Source organism: Bombyx mandarina, chromosome 21 (genome assembly GCF_030267445.1).
Source record: "Bombyx mandarina strain Sakado chromosome 21, ASM3026744v2".
Classification (NCBI taxonomy): domain Eukaryota; kingdom Metazoa; phylum Arthropoda; class Insecta; order Lepidoptera; family Bombycidae; genus Bombyx; species Bombyx mandarina.
In genome coordinates, this window is record NC_143227.1 from 4,845,071 (window position 1) to 4,862,196 (window position 17,126).

The window sequence follows — 17,126 nt, forward strand, 5'->3', positions numbered from 1 at the left end:
CCAAGTAATGTAAATTAAAACATGGCGTCTAAAGTTATTAAATGAAACTTTTTCAACTAAGGTCACTTTATCCCGTTGTGTCATAAAGGTATTACGGATTATTATTGTTATTAAGTATTAAGGATTCGCTGGAGAATGGCATTTACTGGAGGTAGGGTGTACTGTAAGCCCGCACGGAATGATACCACAGTCTCTCTAGTTTCTGCCGCGAAGCAATCATACATTCCGATTTAATCAATAGTCGTTCAAAGTAGCCATTATAGATTTACCTAATAATATCTTCTTCTACGCTACACTCTTGCCAAAGTGTTCATGAGCATCATGCTTTCATATATTATAATACGTGTTTATGACAATTGAAAAATCGATATCCTGTCTTCGCATTATGATGTCAGCGCAGGTAACCACTTTACACCGGGTGGACCGTAAACTCATTTAAGTAATAAAAAAGGCAATCGATTTTATTATGCAATTGAGCAGAACAGATCCGAACCTTTCAATATCAACGTCACCGAGGTGGTACGTGCTGAAAGTCACAGCCGATAGAACGTATTGGCTCATGATGTATATTGAACATAGTAATTATATAATTCTTTTTTACCATTTACGCAACGCAAGTGTAGTGAAAATACACAGAAAATCAAATTATAACAACCTTTTAAATAAAATCATTACATCTTCAGATTTTTATAATTTTTTAAAAGCAATCCGATTTACGGTACGGTTACCGTTACGATTATGGTATTTCTTCTGCAATACTTATTGAACGAAAATTATTAAAACTCTATGGCTCAAAGATACTTACATAGAATACTTGATACACGCCGCTCTCAATTCACCTCATCTTGCAATCAAAATTAAATACGTACTGAAGTAATAGATCAGGTCTCTTCAAAATATTATATGATGTGTAATGTTGTGTATATTAAATCGAAATTTATGAAGTATTCTCACTCTTCAACCCAGATCGGATGACTATTTTTTGACAACAATAATCTGACGCTATGGGCCCGATAAGTAATTAATACTAAGGGCTTGATTAAAGGATTAAAAGAAAGAAAATAGTAAAAGAAAAAATAAAAGAAAGGGCTTAAAGAATAAGAAAACATGAAGCTATCTCGGGACTATGGCGCGTCACTAGCATACCGGGTAACTATGAACAGTGTACTTAGTGCGATTTTTTAACGTTTTCGATAGCGTAAAAGTTAACTAAAATTTATATCGAGTTGGGATGTTTGTTTGTCTACATTTGCCGCTAGGGGCGCTGTTCCAACTGCATACAAATTTTAGTTAACTTTTACACTATCGAGAACGTTAAAAACTCGCACTAAGCAACAATACAGGCCAGGCCAGACCGGATATTGGCAATCACGCATTCACGCAATTGAGATAGTACTCTGGAAATTAAATGTGTTTGGACTTCCCTTGTTTGTAAAATCTCACACAGAAATAAACCCTTTGCTCATTGTTTTGTTTTTTAATATAATTTATTTAAAACATATCTTAAGTTTAATATTACATTGTCATTACTTTAAATAATTAAATCTCAAGTTTTACCTCTCTAAATTTTGGTTTAAATTTTAAAAGCATCTGATGTAGGCAAACAAAATTAGTAATTAAATAAATAAAAAATTAACATTTGTATAAAATATTTTCAATAATATAATTATTTTTCGAGACCAAATGAACTCCAAATTTTTCTCACACCAGTGTAGGTTTCTTTAAGATGACGAAACACACATTGGTGCGACCGTTGTGATATTTTTATCCTTGAAATCATTTGATTTCGATACTAACGAATAAAAAAATTTATACTTTTAAATTAGTACCGAACTTAAATCACTTTATAAGTACGTTCACAAACTTAGGTGGCATATGTACGATCCATAAAATATTTCATTACAACACGCTTTGTCCCACTCGATTAGTAGGTATAGCATAATTGAATTTTAATTAACAACCTAGCACCATTTTTACACTAAAATTTGACATCTAATCCGAAAGTATTTTAGCCGGCATATTGGCGGACAAGTTTAGCCCAATGCTGCGGGAAGTTTCTTTGCACGTACGAAAGTGTCTTTTGAATTTGTTTCGTTTCTTGTGGTGAGCATTGAGGACAAGCCCCGCGCAAAACGAGCGGTGCCAGAGCTGGAAAAATAAACAGGACGAATTTATAAGGTAATAAATACGTAAAGGTAATATACGTAAATCGTTGTGTAGTTCAGGAAATTAAGGCGTTCATAATGTAAATCAGTGTAGCACAATGATAACTTTTTTCAATTTTACCCATTGGTATTGAATAAACAGTTTATCCTCAATACATTATGTACAATGCAATAAAAAATTCAATTAATGTGTATCGGCTCCGATAAGCTTATTCACAGTAAGGCAAAAACAAAACGTTTTAACTTATTTTTTTCCACAATAGTTTAACTTTTACGATTTAAGTAACTCACTCCGTTTTGTGATTTTTTAAATTTAAAAAAAAAAAAAATATATTCATACTTTTCAAACGTTTTCCGATAGGGTCGCAGGGTGCCTCGCCGAGTGCACACTTGAGCTGTCTCTGTATGAATCGCTTGTCATTGAGTGCTTCATCCAAAGCTGTGTCTGTGACCTGGGGCCGATTCTGTTGCGCCGCACAGACAACCACCAGCACGAGCAGTCCTAAATAACTCAGCTAAAATAAAAACATACAAATGAATAACACATTAAAAAAAGTATTCAGTGCAGCATAGACATTCGCAAATGAATACAAAACATATAATCATACAAAATGTAAAATTTTAATTCGTTTCCACTCAATCATTTAAAAAAAATTGACTACAAGATTTGTTCGTTGGAAGTAATCGACTATTTTCGTTAATTTCGATTTAGAAGAGATATTTATTGCCATTTATGTAAAGTGTACGCTGCAGGCTCTCATTATTATGGATATTGTTAATACCATTTTCTCCAGCTAACAAACTTAGTAAGAAACAGTATGACGTATTTAAAGTATTAGGGGTTAAAGTATTATTACGTGCTGGGGTTCGAGATAAATAAAATTCTACCAAAGTACAACTTAAAACTGTATTCAACACTTAGAACACTAAAACACTCAACAAAACCTTAAAACTCTCAATTCGCTTCTTCCACTTCGCTTCAGGTGATCCGTTCGCTGTTTCGCTTCGAGTAGTTCCGATTATTAATTGCGTGCCATCTCTGGAACGCTTTTATAGCCGATACCACATCCCTAGAATTATCGAGAATATTCCACACATCTCTAGCATAGTGTTTCCGCTATCTGACAATAGATGGCGTTGTACTTCTCGAGCGTTCTAAGTGCTACTAGATATTCAACTATTCGGCGATAGGTGGAGTTACTTTTACCGGCGTAACAGTGTGAAATTGCCGATTTGTACTAAAAAAGGGAATTTGGTTGTTTTATTTCATTTAGCATTAATTTATTTATTTATTTAATCAAAATATCTACCATTATTATCTATACGTTGATGCCATCTAAAAGGAACATCATTTATGCCTTTGCCAGAGAACTCTGGTGATCTATATTCTTCTCCTCCTGGGAAGAAAACTTTTTAACATGTAGAAAATTATCCAAATCACGAAAAAAATTATAGTCCATTGGAGCAAGGTCTGGCGAATACGGAGAGTGACGCATGGTTTCTAATTGCAGTTCCTGTAGAGTTAAAACGGTTTCTCGTGCTGTGTGAGGTCTCGCGTTACCTTGGAGAAATAATGGTGAAGATTGATTCATGAGTCGGAGCTGTTTCATTGCAAGTTTTGCTATCATTGTTCGGAGTTCGGCACAGTAGACATCTACCGTTAGAAAGCTATAGTGAACACCATGTAGGATGCTGTTTGACCTGGGGTCAGCCATTGCGTTTTTCGCTTACGGTTATTGTAAAGAATTCACTTTTCATTACATTCGATCCAATATTCCTTCATTTCTGTATCCATTCAACAAGGCAACACAAGTTTCAACATGCGTTTCTTTCTGCAGATCAGTCAAATCATGAGGCATTTTTCATATTTTTTTGTTTTATTGATTTGTCGCATATGAGTCAATATTGTTGGTAAGGTAAACCAGGCCGCTAATTCCTGGGTAGTATGGCTCGGATCGGCTTCTATCATCTATTTCAATTCATTGTTATTCATATGTATGGGTGGTCTTACACGTGGCTCGTTCTTTAAATCAAAATTTCCACCACGAAAGCGTTTAAACCAAAATCGTACGGTGCGTTCATTAGCAGTCCCCTCTCCAAACGCAACATTGATCTTGCGAGCTGTTTCTGCAGCGATAGTTCCACGTCGGAATTCGTATTCAATAATCACTGGAACTTTCGAAGTACCTATCCATCTTTCTTGTCTAAGCTGAATTAAAAAAACAACTGAAGGTCGATCATCGAGTGTTGCCCATTTTTTAAAAGAAGAAACTCATAGGTACCAATTGAAAAAAGTTTCACTCAAAAATCTCAAACCATGAAGGTTATATGTCAATTTGAAATACCTACAATAGAACGGCAATTTCATACTTTAACCCTTATTATATAGCATATAAATAGGCGAGCAATGAGTGAAAATGAGTTAGCTATTCAAAATTGGACCCCACGCTTTAAGTGTCGCGCCAACTATAAATACAATTATTCTTTGCTTCGAACAATTGGCAATTAGAGGTCAAACGCACGTAGCACTTTTCACCTAATATTACACAACGGTTGGTAAATTGTTTTGTATGCGGTGAACAGTTACAAGCCAGAGCGACCGTGAAAACGCATAACAAAATGAAAACATTAAATTTTATTTTTAATACTATGTGCAAATAGGTGACCAAAAACAAACCGAATATAGGTTTTAGCCAAGATTCTTTCCTTTTATGTTGTCTATTGTAAAGAATACCTACTTAATATTATTATTCTATTTACCACCCAGCGGGCGAGCTAACTACTCGTTCTTACGATGATCTTGGCATCAGTTCCTAAACTTATTTGTCTTCTTGAGAACTTGAAAAGCCATACATTTATTATCAGTATACTCAAGATTTAAATATACGAAAGGATTAGAAGATTTAATTCTCAATTCGCGAGCCTCGTTGAAGTTGAATTATCTTGGTGAATATTTTAAATTACTTACTACTACTATAGGTACATACGTAGAATGCTGACCTGTTACATTGTGAATTTCTATGCAATAGTACAGCTGTTGTTTGCGAGATAATATCTCGGATTGATTGAGCTCATAAAATAGTCAGCATGAACATCGTACGTGATGAAAATTTTAATAAATGTGTAATCGTTACCTCGCCAAATAAATTATCAACACTTGCATCAGCTTTAGGACGCAGAACAATAGGCAGAACAAATTTTAGTAGTTTAACTTCGAACTTTGACCTTTTTGATACCTGTTCATCTATTATTATTTTAAAAATCTCTATTTAAAATACCAATACAGTATTAATACCATGTTTACGTAGCAACAACCACATCTCATAACTTGCAAAACATTTGATTTTACTTAATTACATAAGCTTGCAATAATTCGATATTTAAATTACATTTCGTGATTATATTATTGATTTTAATGAACAGAACAATTGTTGCATTATGTAAAGGCACGTTTACACGCAGGGCCGGGATTATATGAAATATCTGCCAAGTGGGGCGCTGTGGCGAATGCAGTCTGAACTTGTCTAGCATTCAAGCCTATTTCTTTTCGATGTAACAAAATTTTCGTTTTCTTCATTATACAAAGCCGTTTTATGGGTATCGCCTATTAACAAAAATCTTAAAAATGATAATAATAATAATAACCCCGACCGGCAACCCCACCTGTGTTAAAATATTCCACCGCTGGACCAACTAGGTAGATAGATGGCTTAACAGCTGTTTTGTTAGACACCTATAAATCTAGTTCCTGGATAAAGGTCTGTGTTTTCGGTACTTTATATTACTGACGAGATGGCCGGTCCATAGAACGCCTCGTTGTACAGGGAAGCGTTGATGATACAAGACCGCGCGGGAGGCCACCAATGCGGTGGACCGACCAAATTAAAACTGCAGTGGGAGGTCCCCAAAATGAGTGCAGTAGAATGGCCTCGAGCAGGGAGAGATGGCGCGACATCGTGAGACGCATCAAGTCTGCCCCTTCCAACACTACATGACGATCACGACCACTCTGTCAAGAGTGACACGACTGAGAAGAAGAAGAAGAAGATATTATTAATAATTACATCAAAAATTACAGTCAGGCCCAGACATGTAATTTTCTATCATGCTCATCCAAATGACAATTACTAATCTGCCAGTGTCTACTTAATATCTATTAAGACTACTTATACGATTTACGATTTATAGTCGTCCGTGACAGCGAAAAGCATAAAGTATTCGATATGTCATAAATAAGATACGTGACACTGCAAAGTTTTAATTAGAGAAGCTAATAAAATGGTACAAGCACTAAATTATTCCACATGGACAAGTCAGAGTTAATGGGAGCCTCTTCACTGGATTTTAAAGCGTATATTTTTTATTACTTAATTCGAGGTTCAAATGAACCTTTTTCAACAAGATAACTTTTAGAAATGTTGGGAGTGTCGCTCTCCGATGATATGAGGATTTTGCGCCACTTTGAGAAGGCGGCACGACATGAGAATCCTCTTGTCGTGGCCGCTGGGAATTACATACCCGATCCTGTAGACCGAATGGTAAATGGTCGACGTCGTCCAAAACACGTCATTACGGGTCCTCCCAATCCATTAACGGTGCCTTTAGGTACCACAAGCACCGGTCACCGTCCTCGTCGAACCCGTCGCTTGCGACGAAAGGTTCGACGAGCGAATTAACCCATAGACACAGCCTACTGAGTTTCTCGCCGGATCTTCTCAGTGGGTCGAACGAAAAAACACGAGGATTCCGAGAATCGTGTCCATATCGGTGTCGTGCAGACAAGGCTTGACATCAAATTGCGTCACTAAATAAATTTGTAATTTAAAATCTCCAATTTGCATTCTGCAAAACGATACAAGTATAACAGACGTACCGTAGTTACGTAAATCACATAATAATTATCAGACAAAGTGTTGTCGTAAAACAAAATGGAGAACAAATTTCCAGAATTTCCACCATAGGACAGATCAAAACGTATAGGTAATTTAGACGAATCGTGACAGAACTTTTAATCCAATCCAACTAAGATTGGTAAAAAAAAATCATGCAAAATCAGAGATCTGTAATTTTACTTATTTAATAGGAATGCTACATTCTATTTATTTTACATAAACAACTTTTCTTATTTTTAAGATTTATAAAATTCTGTATTTGTAATAAGTATTATAAACTTGTCTATTCATTTTGAACTTCAATAGACACTGAATGAATAAACCTTCGAACGTATTAATCAATTTTTTAATCGGACCACGAAACTTCGTTTATTTTGATATTCACTTTGGCTTTCGCGAGTCATAGACATAACTAGAGCAACTTTTACGGTTTTTACTCGCATTACTTCCTTGTAAGCATATTAATTATGACATATTGTCGACGTCGCCCAAAACACGTGATTACGGATCCTCCCGAATTTATTTCTGTGCACATCCCACTGAGTTTCTCGCCGGATCTTCTCAGTGGGTCGCGTTTCGGATCCGGTGGTAGATTCTGCGAAGCACTGATCTTGCTAGGGCCAGCAACACTCCGGTTTGAACCTCGTGAGCTCACCTACATGTTAGGGCGAAGCTGAAATAGCCTCTCAAGGCTATCAGCATAGGTAAGAACAAAAGAAAAAGAGCGATATTTCGAATGTTTTACACTTTTCGTGACCTGCGTTTATTTTGTCTACTAATGAATAGGTAAATGTAAAACACAAGGAACGCTGTACACACTCAGTAGGTATACTTACAACTTTTCTAAGGTTATTAGGTAACTGGCGCGCCAAACGGTTTTACATTACATGTAAGAGTTAAGATTTGGTTGAAAGATGAAATATTTTTGCGTTTGAATGAAAGACTCGTACAATATAAACGACCTAGACAGACATACACGGAACGGTGACTATTCCTAACGGAATCTTAAGTTTTTTTTTTAGTTACAGTTCATTCATGTGAACTTATCATTTTCTAATTAAGAACAAAGACGAAGAAACAAGTTGTAACAAAGTTGAAAGTGCATAACAAGCCTATTGCTGTTCGTTAGTCTCGCTAAAGTCGAGAACGGCTGGACCGATTTGGCTAATTTTGATCTCGAATTTTTTGTGGAAGTCCAAAGAAGGCTTAAAAGGTAGATAAATCTTCTATTTATCTTTTATTTATCGATTGAGGCACTACGGAGTCTGCCGGGTCAGCTAGTATTATAAAAATGAAGGTATAAAATACTTGTTAATCTAGTATTTTCAATATCGATATTAGTATTGGTGGAGAATAGTTTACTAGTAGTAATCAAACATCAATAATTTATCAAGATAAAAATTCTTTTGAAAACTAAATAAATTCTAACCTAAATTTAACTATAAAAAAACCTTTTAAAATCTTGTTTGTGCTCGATTCTATCAATCTGTTCAACGGTGCACAAAAACTGCGTTAAAATGATTAAATTCATACGGCGACCATGTGACACATTCGATAGTCCTTCAACGTATTATAACAGTAAAAAGCTATGGTACTCCGTCAAGTAATTCTCGAAATTACTGAAAATTGCGTCTATGCAACAAACCACCAACTCACTGCCCTTCGCCTACTTTCCATTCAAATGGAATACAACGCCGATGTCAACGGGTGCAATTTTTCTATTACACACACAATGCAAAAGTTTTTTTTATAGATTAAATATGTATATGTGATTGTGTATATATGTATATACATTTTTTGTGTATGTATTTGTAATTTAATATAAATTTCATTGCACCTACCACTATTTACTCTGCACTACCATTGGTCAACTGCTAGAGAATTCCTTAGGCATTAAGTCCGTCAATGTAAATTTTGCATGAAATGTAATAAATAAATAAATATAAAAAATAAGTCAAGATGAGCTGTAACGTCATTTTACTTAGTTATAGTTAATTGTACATTACATTAAAGTCAAAACAGATGCAAAAAACATTAGAAAAAGTACAACAAAAGTCATAACGCTAAGAGCGAACTCTTCAACACAACACAACGGTAGGCAGCGGCTTGGCTCTGCCCCTGGCATTGCTGAATTCCATGGGCGACGGTAACCGCTCACCATCAGATGGACCGTATGGTCGTCTGTCTACAAGGGCAATAAAAAAAACCTTTACGTAGACAAGACTCATGTAAGAAAGCTGTTAAATGTGGTGCAATTACCGATAGAAAAAAAAGATTTATTTTTAGTTAAAGTATGTATGGAACATTACCTAAAACTTGCTAAGAAAAGCAATAATAAAGATCATCGGACATATACATATATCCATACACATCGCAAAGCACTAAAAGTTTAAGGGAGGCAGAACTGATCTTTGCTATGTTGACACAATAAGACGAAAATGGACCGACCTAAAGAAAGAATAATAAGGCTTAAATTTCTGTTGATCATTGAACCGGGCAAGTATGACTTTACCAACAAGGCCCTTGATGAGTCAACTCATGACTTCAGTATGACAAAGATATTTTGCTCTACCTGTTGCTTTTTGTTTTGTTGTAAAGCGGTCGACGTAGCGGCAGATCCATTCTCACACACACAATCCAAAGAGAAAATACCACATGTTTTTTTTTTCTTTCGTAATTGAAACAGGACACTGCACACGATCTTACATTACGATTAAATCTTTATTAGATTCCAATATTAAGATGTATTCGTTTTTTAAACGGCTCAGTACATGCTTGTTTTTTTCCCCTATATATGCTGATAGCCTTGAGAGGCTATTTCAGCTTCACCCTAACATGTAGGTCACGGAGCTCAAACCGGAAGTGTCGCTAACAGTGGCCCTAGCAAGAGCTTCGTATAATCTTTTTTTTTTAATGATTGAAAGATTGCTGGTGGCCCGTTGGCCTTTCCAGCTTCACCAGGACAGGTGGGCGAGCAAAGGGTCAGCCAGGACGGATGGGATTGGCTAACAACTGCCCGAGCGCCTCCGAAGGAGACCTAACAACTCAATAGCAATTGCTTCGCGAATGAATCTACAACCGGATCGGAATCGCGACCCACTGAGAAGATCCGGCGAGAAACTCAGCGGGCTGATGCATGGGTTAGGTTGCACGTCGACCTCTTTGTCGAGTTCGACGAATACGGTTACCGGAGTTCCTCAGCCTGATCCTAGTGTTAGAGCTGAAGGTATCTAATGCAAGAGTTATTGGATCTGATGGATCCGTAAGGACGTGTCTAGGGCGACGACGGTGACTTGCTCCTGCGTGATCAGGATTCGGGGAGTAATCAGCGGCGACAACGATAAGGCGATTATCATGACGCATAGCCTTATCGAAGTAACGTTCCGACACTGACTTTATGTGTTTGCGGATAGATTCGAGGCCCAGGTCGTCGTGTAAGTCGACGTTCCTCACGAACCACGGAGCCCCGACGGCTAACCTGCAAAAGCGGGATTGTAGGGACTGGAGGGTGTCTATGTGTGTGCAGGCCGCGTGAGTGAACACCACACTCGTGTAAGTCATGACGGGCCTTATGCAAGTTTTGTAAAGTGTCACCTTGTTCCGAAGGGACATTTTACTCCGCTTACAGATCATGGGATAGAGTCTGCCGAGAATAAATGCGGCACGGTCACGGACTGTTTTTATAAGCGGGTGGAATATCATGGATGCATCCAGGGTGACTCCCAGGTACTTGACCTTCCTGGCCCAGGGTATAGGTTGGCCGAAGAGGGTGATCGGGGGTGTGATATTTCTCCTCCTAATGCGGGAGGAAATAAGCGGTGAGTTTCCCCTTTGAAATAAGCTTTTCGCTGGGTTGATGTCTATGCGCCATTTTTTGAACCACTGTCCGAGGGTTAACGCTGCACTCTGGAGCTTACTCGCGATTAGGGACTTGTTTCTACTTGAGTAGTAAACGGTTGTGTCGTCAGCAAATAAGGCTAGCTGGGTCGGCGGCGACCGGGGAATATCATTGACAAATAAACTAAATAGGAGCGGAGAAAGAACGGAGCCTTGCGGGACTCCAGCCGTGAGTCGCAGAATCTACCACCGGATCGGAAACGCGACCCACTGAGAAGATCCGGCGAGAAACTCAGTGGGCTGTGTGTATGGGTTAATTCGCTCGTCGAGCCTTTCGTCGCAAGCGACGGGCTCGACGAGGACGGTGACCGGTGCTTGTGGTACCTAAAAGCACCGTTAATGGATCGGGAGGATCCGTAATGACGTATTTTGGGCGACGTCAACTATTTACCATTCGGTCTATAGGATCGGGTAAGTAATTCTCAGCGGCCACGACAAAAGGGTTTTCTTGTCGTGCCGCCTTTTCAAAGTGGACACTGGACATGCGTCTAGGAGTTCTCGGTAACCTCTGAAAACCAGCGCTGGTTGCGTGTGTGTCGGGACCTTAATTTAGGGCGAAGGGCGGAGCATTAATTTACGTTATTTATTACTCATTCATTTATTACTAAACATAACATGTACCTTTGCTTCGGACTTTTTTTTTCCTTTCTATTACACCTTATACCTTTAAACGAGAAATTTTTGTATATATATTTATAATCTGGGTCTCGGAAACGGCTCCAACGATTTTCATGAAATTTAGTATACGGGGGATTTCGGGGGCGATAAATCGATCTAGCTACATTTTATTTTCAGAAAATGTTGTTTTATTCGTGTTTTCAATAATCAACTCTTCCCGACATCTATTGGCGAATAATAATACTATTTTTCTTAATTGAGGGCAACTAACCGGTTTAAAGACACAACAAGATGGCGTTATCAAAAAAAAAACCGAGCAAAGCGCGGTTATCATCTAGTACATAATTAACTATGACATCCATAAAACACGCTTTCTTTTGTTTATCTACTTATAAATAGTTTTAAAAACCAAAGAGATTACGAATGCAACTAAATAGTTTGAATACGTACAAAACTCGACACGAATCAAACAAGATCCTAATAATTATTAAACGAAGTTATGAGCTATTGTGTACGTTCTAAGTATTGTAATTTGTTTTCGGTGGTAACTTATTTTCTAAGTACACGTCCAAGGTGCTTCAATTCAAATGTCTGCATAATGCTTTAGTGATATTTTGCTCAATTTACCTCTAAGGAAACTAAACGATGTCGGTTTGAGGTCGAAAATGTGATTCGAACGTCGTCGCAGTTACGCAAGTTCAAAAATACAGATCTTGTATATAATGAGTATTTAAGCCATGTTAAAGTAATACAGACGCTAATGAGCTCTAAACTAGGATGTGTTTATATTGTCATAAGTTACGTAACTTGTGCCGTTATTTTATGCCTTTTTAAGTGAGCGAACATTAAGCAATCGTTTGCAAGCTTCGACTTTTTTTTAATCTACATTCGCGTGAAGTAAATAGAAATATGGATCTAATATAAGACCTCTATTCATAATAAAGATTGTGGTTTTTTTAGAGGTCTGTAGGCTCAATAGCAAAAAGGATCGGGCTAGAATCTATCTATCCTTCTGACTCAGTAGCTTGATTAATCTGTTTCAGAGACAAAGTAACGGTTGCAGAAGGGCTGTGCTTGATATCGATCGCCTATTTAAATTTAATGCTTGTTGAACAACAATTTTGTTCGGGACAACATCATGCAATCGTGCACAAGTTTAATTGATGCTGGCAACAGTTGATGGTAAATTCTCGGAACTATTAAAGCAGACATCCAAAGAAAATCTAAACTGCATATAAATAAACGACTTACTTCTAAAATGAATGGTAACAGATTAAGAGTTCGGTACTAACGTCTTTTTTATATCTTCAATAAGTTCAAAATTTTAAACTATATTATTAGCTTTCTTTTTTCCGTAATTTTGAAATATATATAAACATATAGTTATGATTGTCATACACGTGATTAATTACAGCAAAGAAATTGAAAGAAGAATTGTATTCGAAAAAATAATAAAAAAGAAACTTTAGATTTGACAAACGTGACTACCGCGTATTGAGATTTAAAAACATTGACTATAATCAATATTATCTGTGGTCACCAACGAACGGCATTCATAACAATAAAACTCATCAACTGCACTGCAATAAAACAAATGCGATTCACTTTACCGATCACATTTTCCTCGTTTACCAAACTCACTTACAACAGGTAGGTAGTCCTTGCGGGTTCAACAGTCTTCGAGAACCGCAATTAAACGCGCTTAATATCTGGGTAATACGGAGAAATTTCTGCAACTTACCTTCATCGTGACGAACGTGGAAACGATCACTTTTACTTTCGCACGGGTCGTGTCTTTTACTGATCGGGAACGAGTGACCCGGATCTCGAGAACTATGATTACAAATATATTACACAAACGATTCTAGTGATCGGTGAAGCGTTAACCGAGTCTGGTTGGAGAATGCTCGATCGCGTAGTGGTGCCGTAACTTCTTACTTAACTCTGCACTCCCCTCTATCCGACTCGAGACCGCGAACAGGGCTATGCGAATGTTACGTGAGCGAAAACTACGAATAAAACACATTATAATCATTTAATATTTATTACTGTCACTCATACATGTACACATAAGGTATATATACCGTTTGTAAGAAAAAATATTTTAAACGAATTATTACCTAATTATAGTTTTGAAATAATGACACCTTGACTCGCTGTTATGCACAAGTGAAACTTCATTAATTATTTATTGATTAACATTAATTAACTAACTATGGAAAAATTGGCTATTAATTCAATAGTTTCTTACTTGTTACAAACAATAGATTGTGACGCTATTAACGAATAGGCAACCTCATTTATACGGGTCATATTGAATTTATTTTTGTTCATTTACCTACTATCTTCCTTATTTATTGAAAATTTATAAAAGTAAATAAGTGTTTGTATTATATTAGGCATAAAATGAAAAAAGGCGCGAATAATAAAAAGCGCGGTAAATCGAATTTGAATAAATGAATTCGAACGTCAATTTAAAATTTTATTAAATCTTCAGCCGTATTGTCGCACGATCCTCGCCCATTCCCATGGGTAGTTACGTTGTATGTATGCTAGTGTGCGGCGAATGTGCCGCGACTCCTGCACGGAACATTGAGGGCATGCGCCTCTCAACACAAACGGCGCCAACGCTGTAACGAAATAGTTCATATTCTGCTTATGAGTGTTGTAAACCAAAAGGTGATGCATATCAAGGCAACAACATACATAGATTAAGATTAGTCATCATCCCTACCAATGAAGACAGACAATTTAGAAATAATGTAGTATAGTATTTCCGAACGGAATTTATTGAAATTAGTTTCTATTCACAATATTTATACAATATTTAAATTATATTTCTACACGTTATACTGCAAAAGCTGAAACTTAGAACTCATGTCTCAAGGTGGGTGGCACATTTACGTTGTAGATGTCTATGGGCTCCGGTAACCCCTTAACGTCAGGTGGGCCGTGAGATCGTCCACCCATCGAAGCATTAAATAAAAATAAATAAACTTCAGTGATCATCATATTCTGATGGTGCCGTAATTCCAAAGACTATAAAACTGCGGATTGTATTCTGTTTCTTCGAGTTGACATGTCAAGCGATGAGACATCTCTCGCATGGATTAATAACATCTCTCGGATCAAAGTTCGAAAATATCAATTATTTCAAAAAAATGTCCACCAATCTCCACTCTCTATATAAACCAAAACTTATGGAGATAAATAAAATTTTATATTTTAATTAGCGTTCGAAAATTAAGCTTTTCATTTAATACCTACGATCAAACAAGAATATGTCGTTTCATTTCTCAATTACAAAACAATCAATTTTAAATTAATATGACGTACAATAATTTGGTCTCCGAGATTGGAGAAACGAAGTCAGCCAAACAAAAGAAAAGGGTAACAATAAAATATAACATAAAGAGTAACAAAAAAATATAACTACGGATTCACTCATACCACTCAACTTGTCGGAGCTCGAAAGGTTTTGAATTATTATTGTTAGTATTTTGGTGAAATGGATTTTTTTTATTGAAGCTTTTTGTTATAGATTATACACAGGTAAAGGTATCTATGTACCAAACAGGTATTTGTAAACTATTTTCTGTCAATCACGAGTGAGTTTTAGCATGTGGATAACAATCATACAATCAAGTGTGAATGCACTTTGCTTTGAAAACTATTAAATTAGACATAGTGGCTTGAGTAATTTAGACGCATTACACCATTTAAATCATCATTTTAATCAGAATTAATTTCATCCAAGTAACTTAATACTTAACTTTATTTAATTAAGTACTTACTTCTCAATCTTCTCCCCACCATATCGCAGGGACCTTCACCAAGTGCACATCTGAGATGTCTTTGCATTGTGCCTTTATCAGCAAGGGTTTTTTCTAATTGCGCATCCGACATCTGCGGTGCCGCCAACACAGTTAAAACGAGACACGTACATACACCAATGAAAACTATATTCTGAAAAAATTAAGTTAATAGAGGATAAAAGATTTAGAGAGAGAGAGAGAATACACTTTATTGCACACCAAAACACAATTTACATTCAAAAAAACAATCAAAAAACAGATAAATTTGTACAATAGGCGGTCTTATCGCTAAAAGCGATCTCTTCCAGACAACCGTATAATTTATAGAAATTCTGGAAAATATAAAAAAATATAGCAGGTATGTTGCGGTGTACTATAGATAATACGTTATAGAAAATATATACATACAATAAACAAAATATATACCGTTTACATATAATATGAAATATATACTTATTATTATATACCAATATACATACTTACATACAATACATACTAATATACTAACATACACATAATACATCATTTAGTAGTACATTTAGTAGTTCGAAAAGGCTGGGGTTTTCAACAGTATTTTATACGTACAATAACGAACGTAATGCACGCATACACCCACACGCGCCTCGTAAATTATATCATAAAACAAGACATTAGCACAACTACAAAATAATATCCATATTTTTGTTTTTATTTACCTTCATTTCAAAATGATATCTCGTTCGTGCTGTCCGTGATCGGTGCTAGAACCATCTACAATCGAGTTATTATGGGATTAAAAATATTTCCGACAGGTGGAATTCGGGTTACGCCTGAACGGCAATCTCGTAGCGACTGGTACTATGCACACTCATCAAATTGTAATTGGACCGGGAAAGGATTCCCTCCCCTCCCTTACACGACATTATCTGTGAATAGAGAACTTCTTGAGTCCTTATGGATAGATAAGTTCTTTATATGTGATTATTATTATTCAACACAGTTAACGGACTTTGAATTTGGTTACAATGCATGTATTGTTTATCTGCCTAGTTTTCAAATTAAATTAATTAATTAATTATTCATTTAGCGAAATATGTATTAACGAATAATATTAAAAAATGATTTAAGAAGATATTTGAGCATAATTAAATAGTTTAATAAATTTAGTTACATAGGATAATAAAAGTTTGTTTCAAATCAATGCTGGACTCAATCAAAGTGGTTCAATTATTTAACAAACTTTTTAAATCGGTTTGTTCGTTCTTTTGCCCCTCTCATGCTTTCATCCGTTTGTTTAAGGTAGTGATTTAAAAAGAAATAGTTTAAACTATTATAATACTTGACTCAAACTAAATAACTTATTTTAAATTAAAAAAGTCGTCGTGGCCTAACGGATAAGACGTCCGGTGCATTCGTGTTGAAGCGATGCACCGGTGTTCGAATCCCGCAGGCGGGTACCAATTTTTCTAATGAAATATATGGGCGCAAACGCCACTGTTGGCAATAATTAACATAATAATATATAGTTTAGTTTATTCTATGTTAATATTTATTAATTATTAGCAACAAAACTGTTATTCTACCATATTTAATAATTAGCAGACACTGTTTTGATGTGAAAATGTTCAGAATATGTTTAATGTTTATATTATTGTTTAAAAACACAAATGACTGTATAAATGATTAAATATGAATAAAGCAAATATTAATAATAATTTATATTATAATTAACAGTACTAATAATTTAATTAAGTATTGTA

The 17,126-nt window shown here is 36.0% G+C and overlaps 1 protein-coding gene across 2 annotated transcripts; it reads right to left on the reverse strand.

Annotated features, from left to right (window-relative positions):
- Nucleotides 1-1,468: 1,468 nt before the first annotated feature.
- CSP16 (chemosensory protein 16) lies at nt 1,469-16,233 on the reverse strand. 2 transcript variants are annotated; one of them, XM_028187778.2, is made up of 5 exons: nt 16,083-16,233; nt 15,367-15,538; nt 14,084-14,202; nt 2,506-2,680; nt 1,921-2,148 (listed from the first exon to the last, which is right to left on the reverse strand). In XM_028187778.2, exons 1-5 carry the CDS (start codon nt 16,086-16,088, stop codon nt 2,009-2,011), a joined length of 612 nt encoding a protein of 203 aa, XP_028043579.1. In that variant the 5' UTR covers nt 16,089-16,233; the 3' UTR covers nt 1,921-2,008. The 2 variants fall into 2 exon arrangements, with proteins under 2 accessions (XP_028043578.1, XP_028043579.1); XM_028187777.2 differs by lacking the exons at nt 14,084-14,202; nt 15,367-15,538; nt 16,083-16,233 and adding an exon at nt 13,314-13,527 and having other exon boundaries at nt 1,469-2,148.
- Nucleotides 16,234-17,126: the final 893 nt, after the last annotated feature.

What these genes read in the sequence shown, in the direction of transcription:
- CSP16 (XM_028187778.2), bottom strand. An exon ending in GGTGGGGAGAAGATTGAGAA is followed by an intron (nt 14,203 to 15,366) that starts GTAAGTACTTAA and finishes ATTTCGTTACAG; the next exon opens with CGTTGGCGCCGTTTGTGTTG. An exon ending in CATGGGAATGGGCGAGGATC is followed by an intron (nt 2,681 to 14,083) that starts GTGCGACAATAC and finishes TTTTTATTTTAG; the next exon opens with CTGAGTTATTTAGGACTGCT.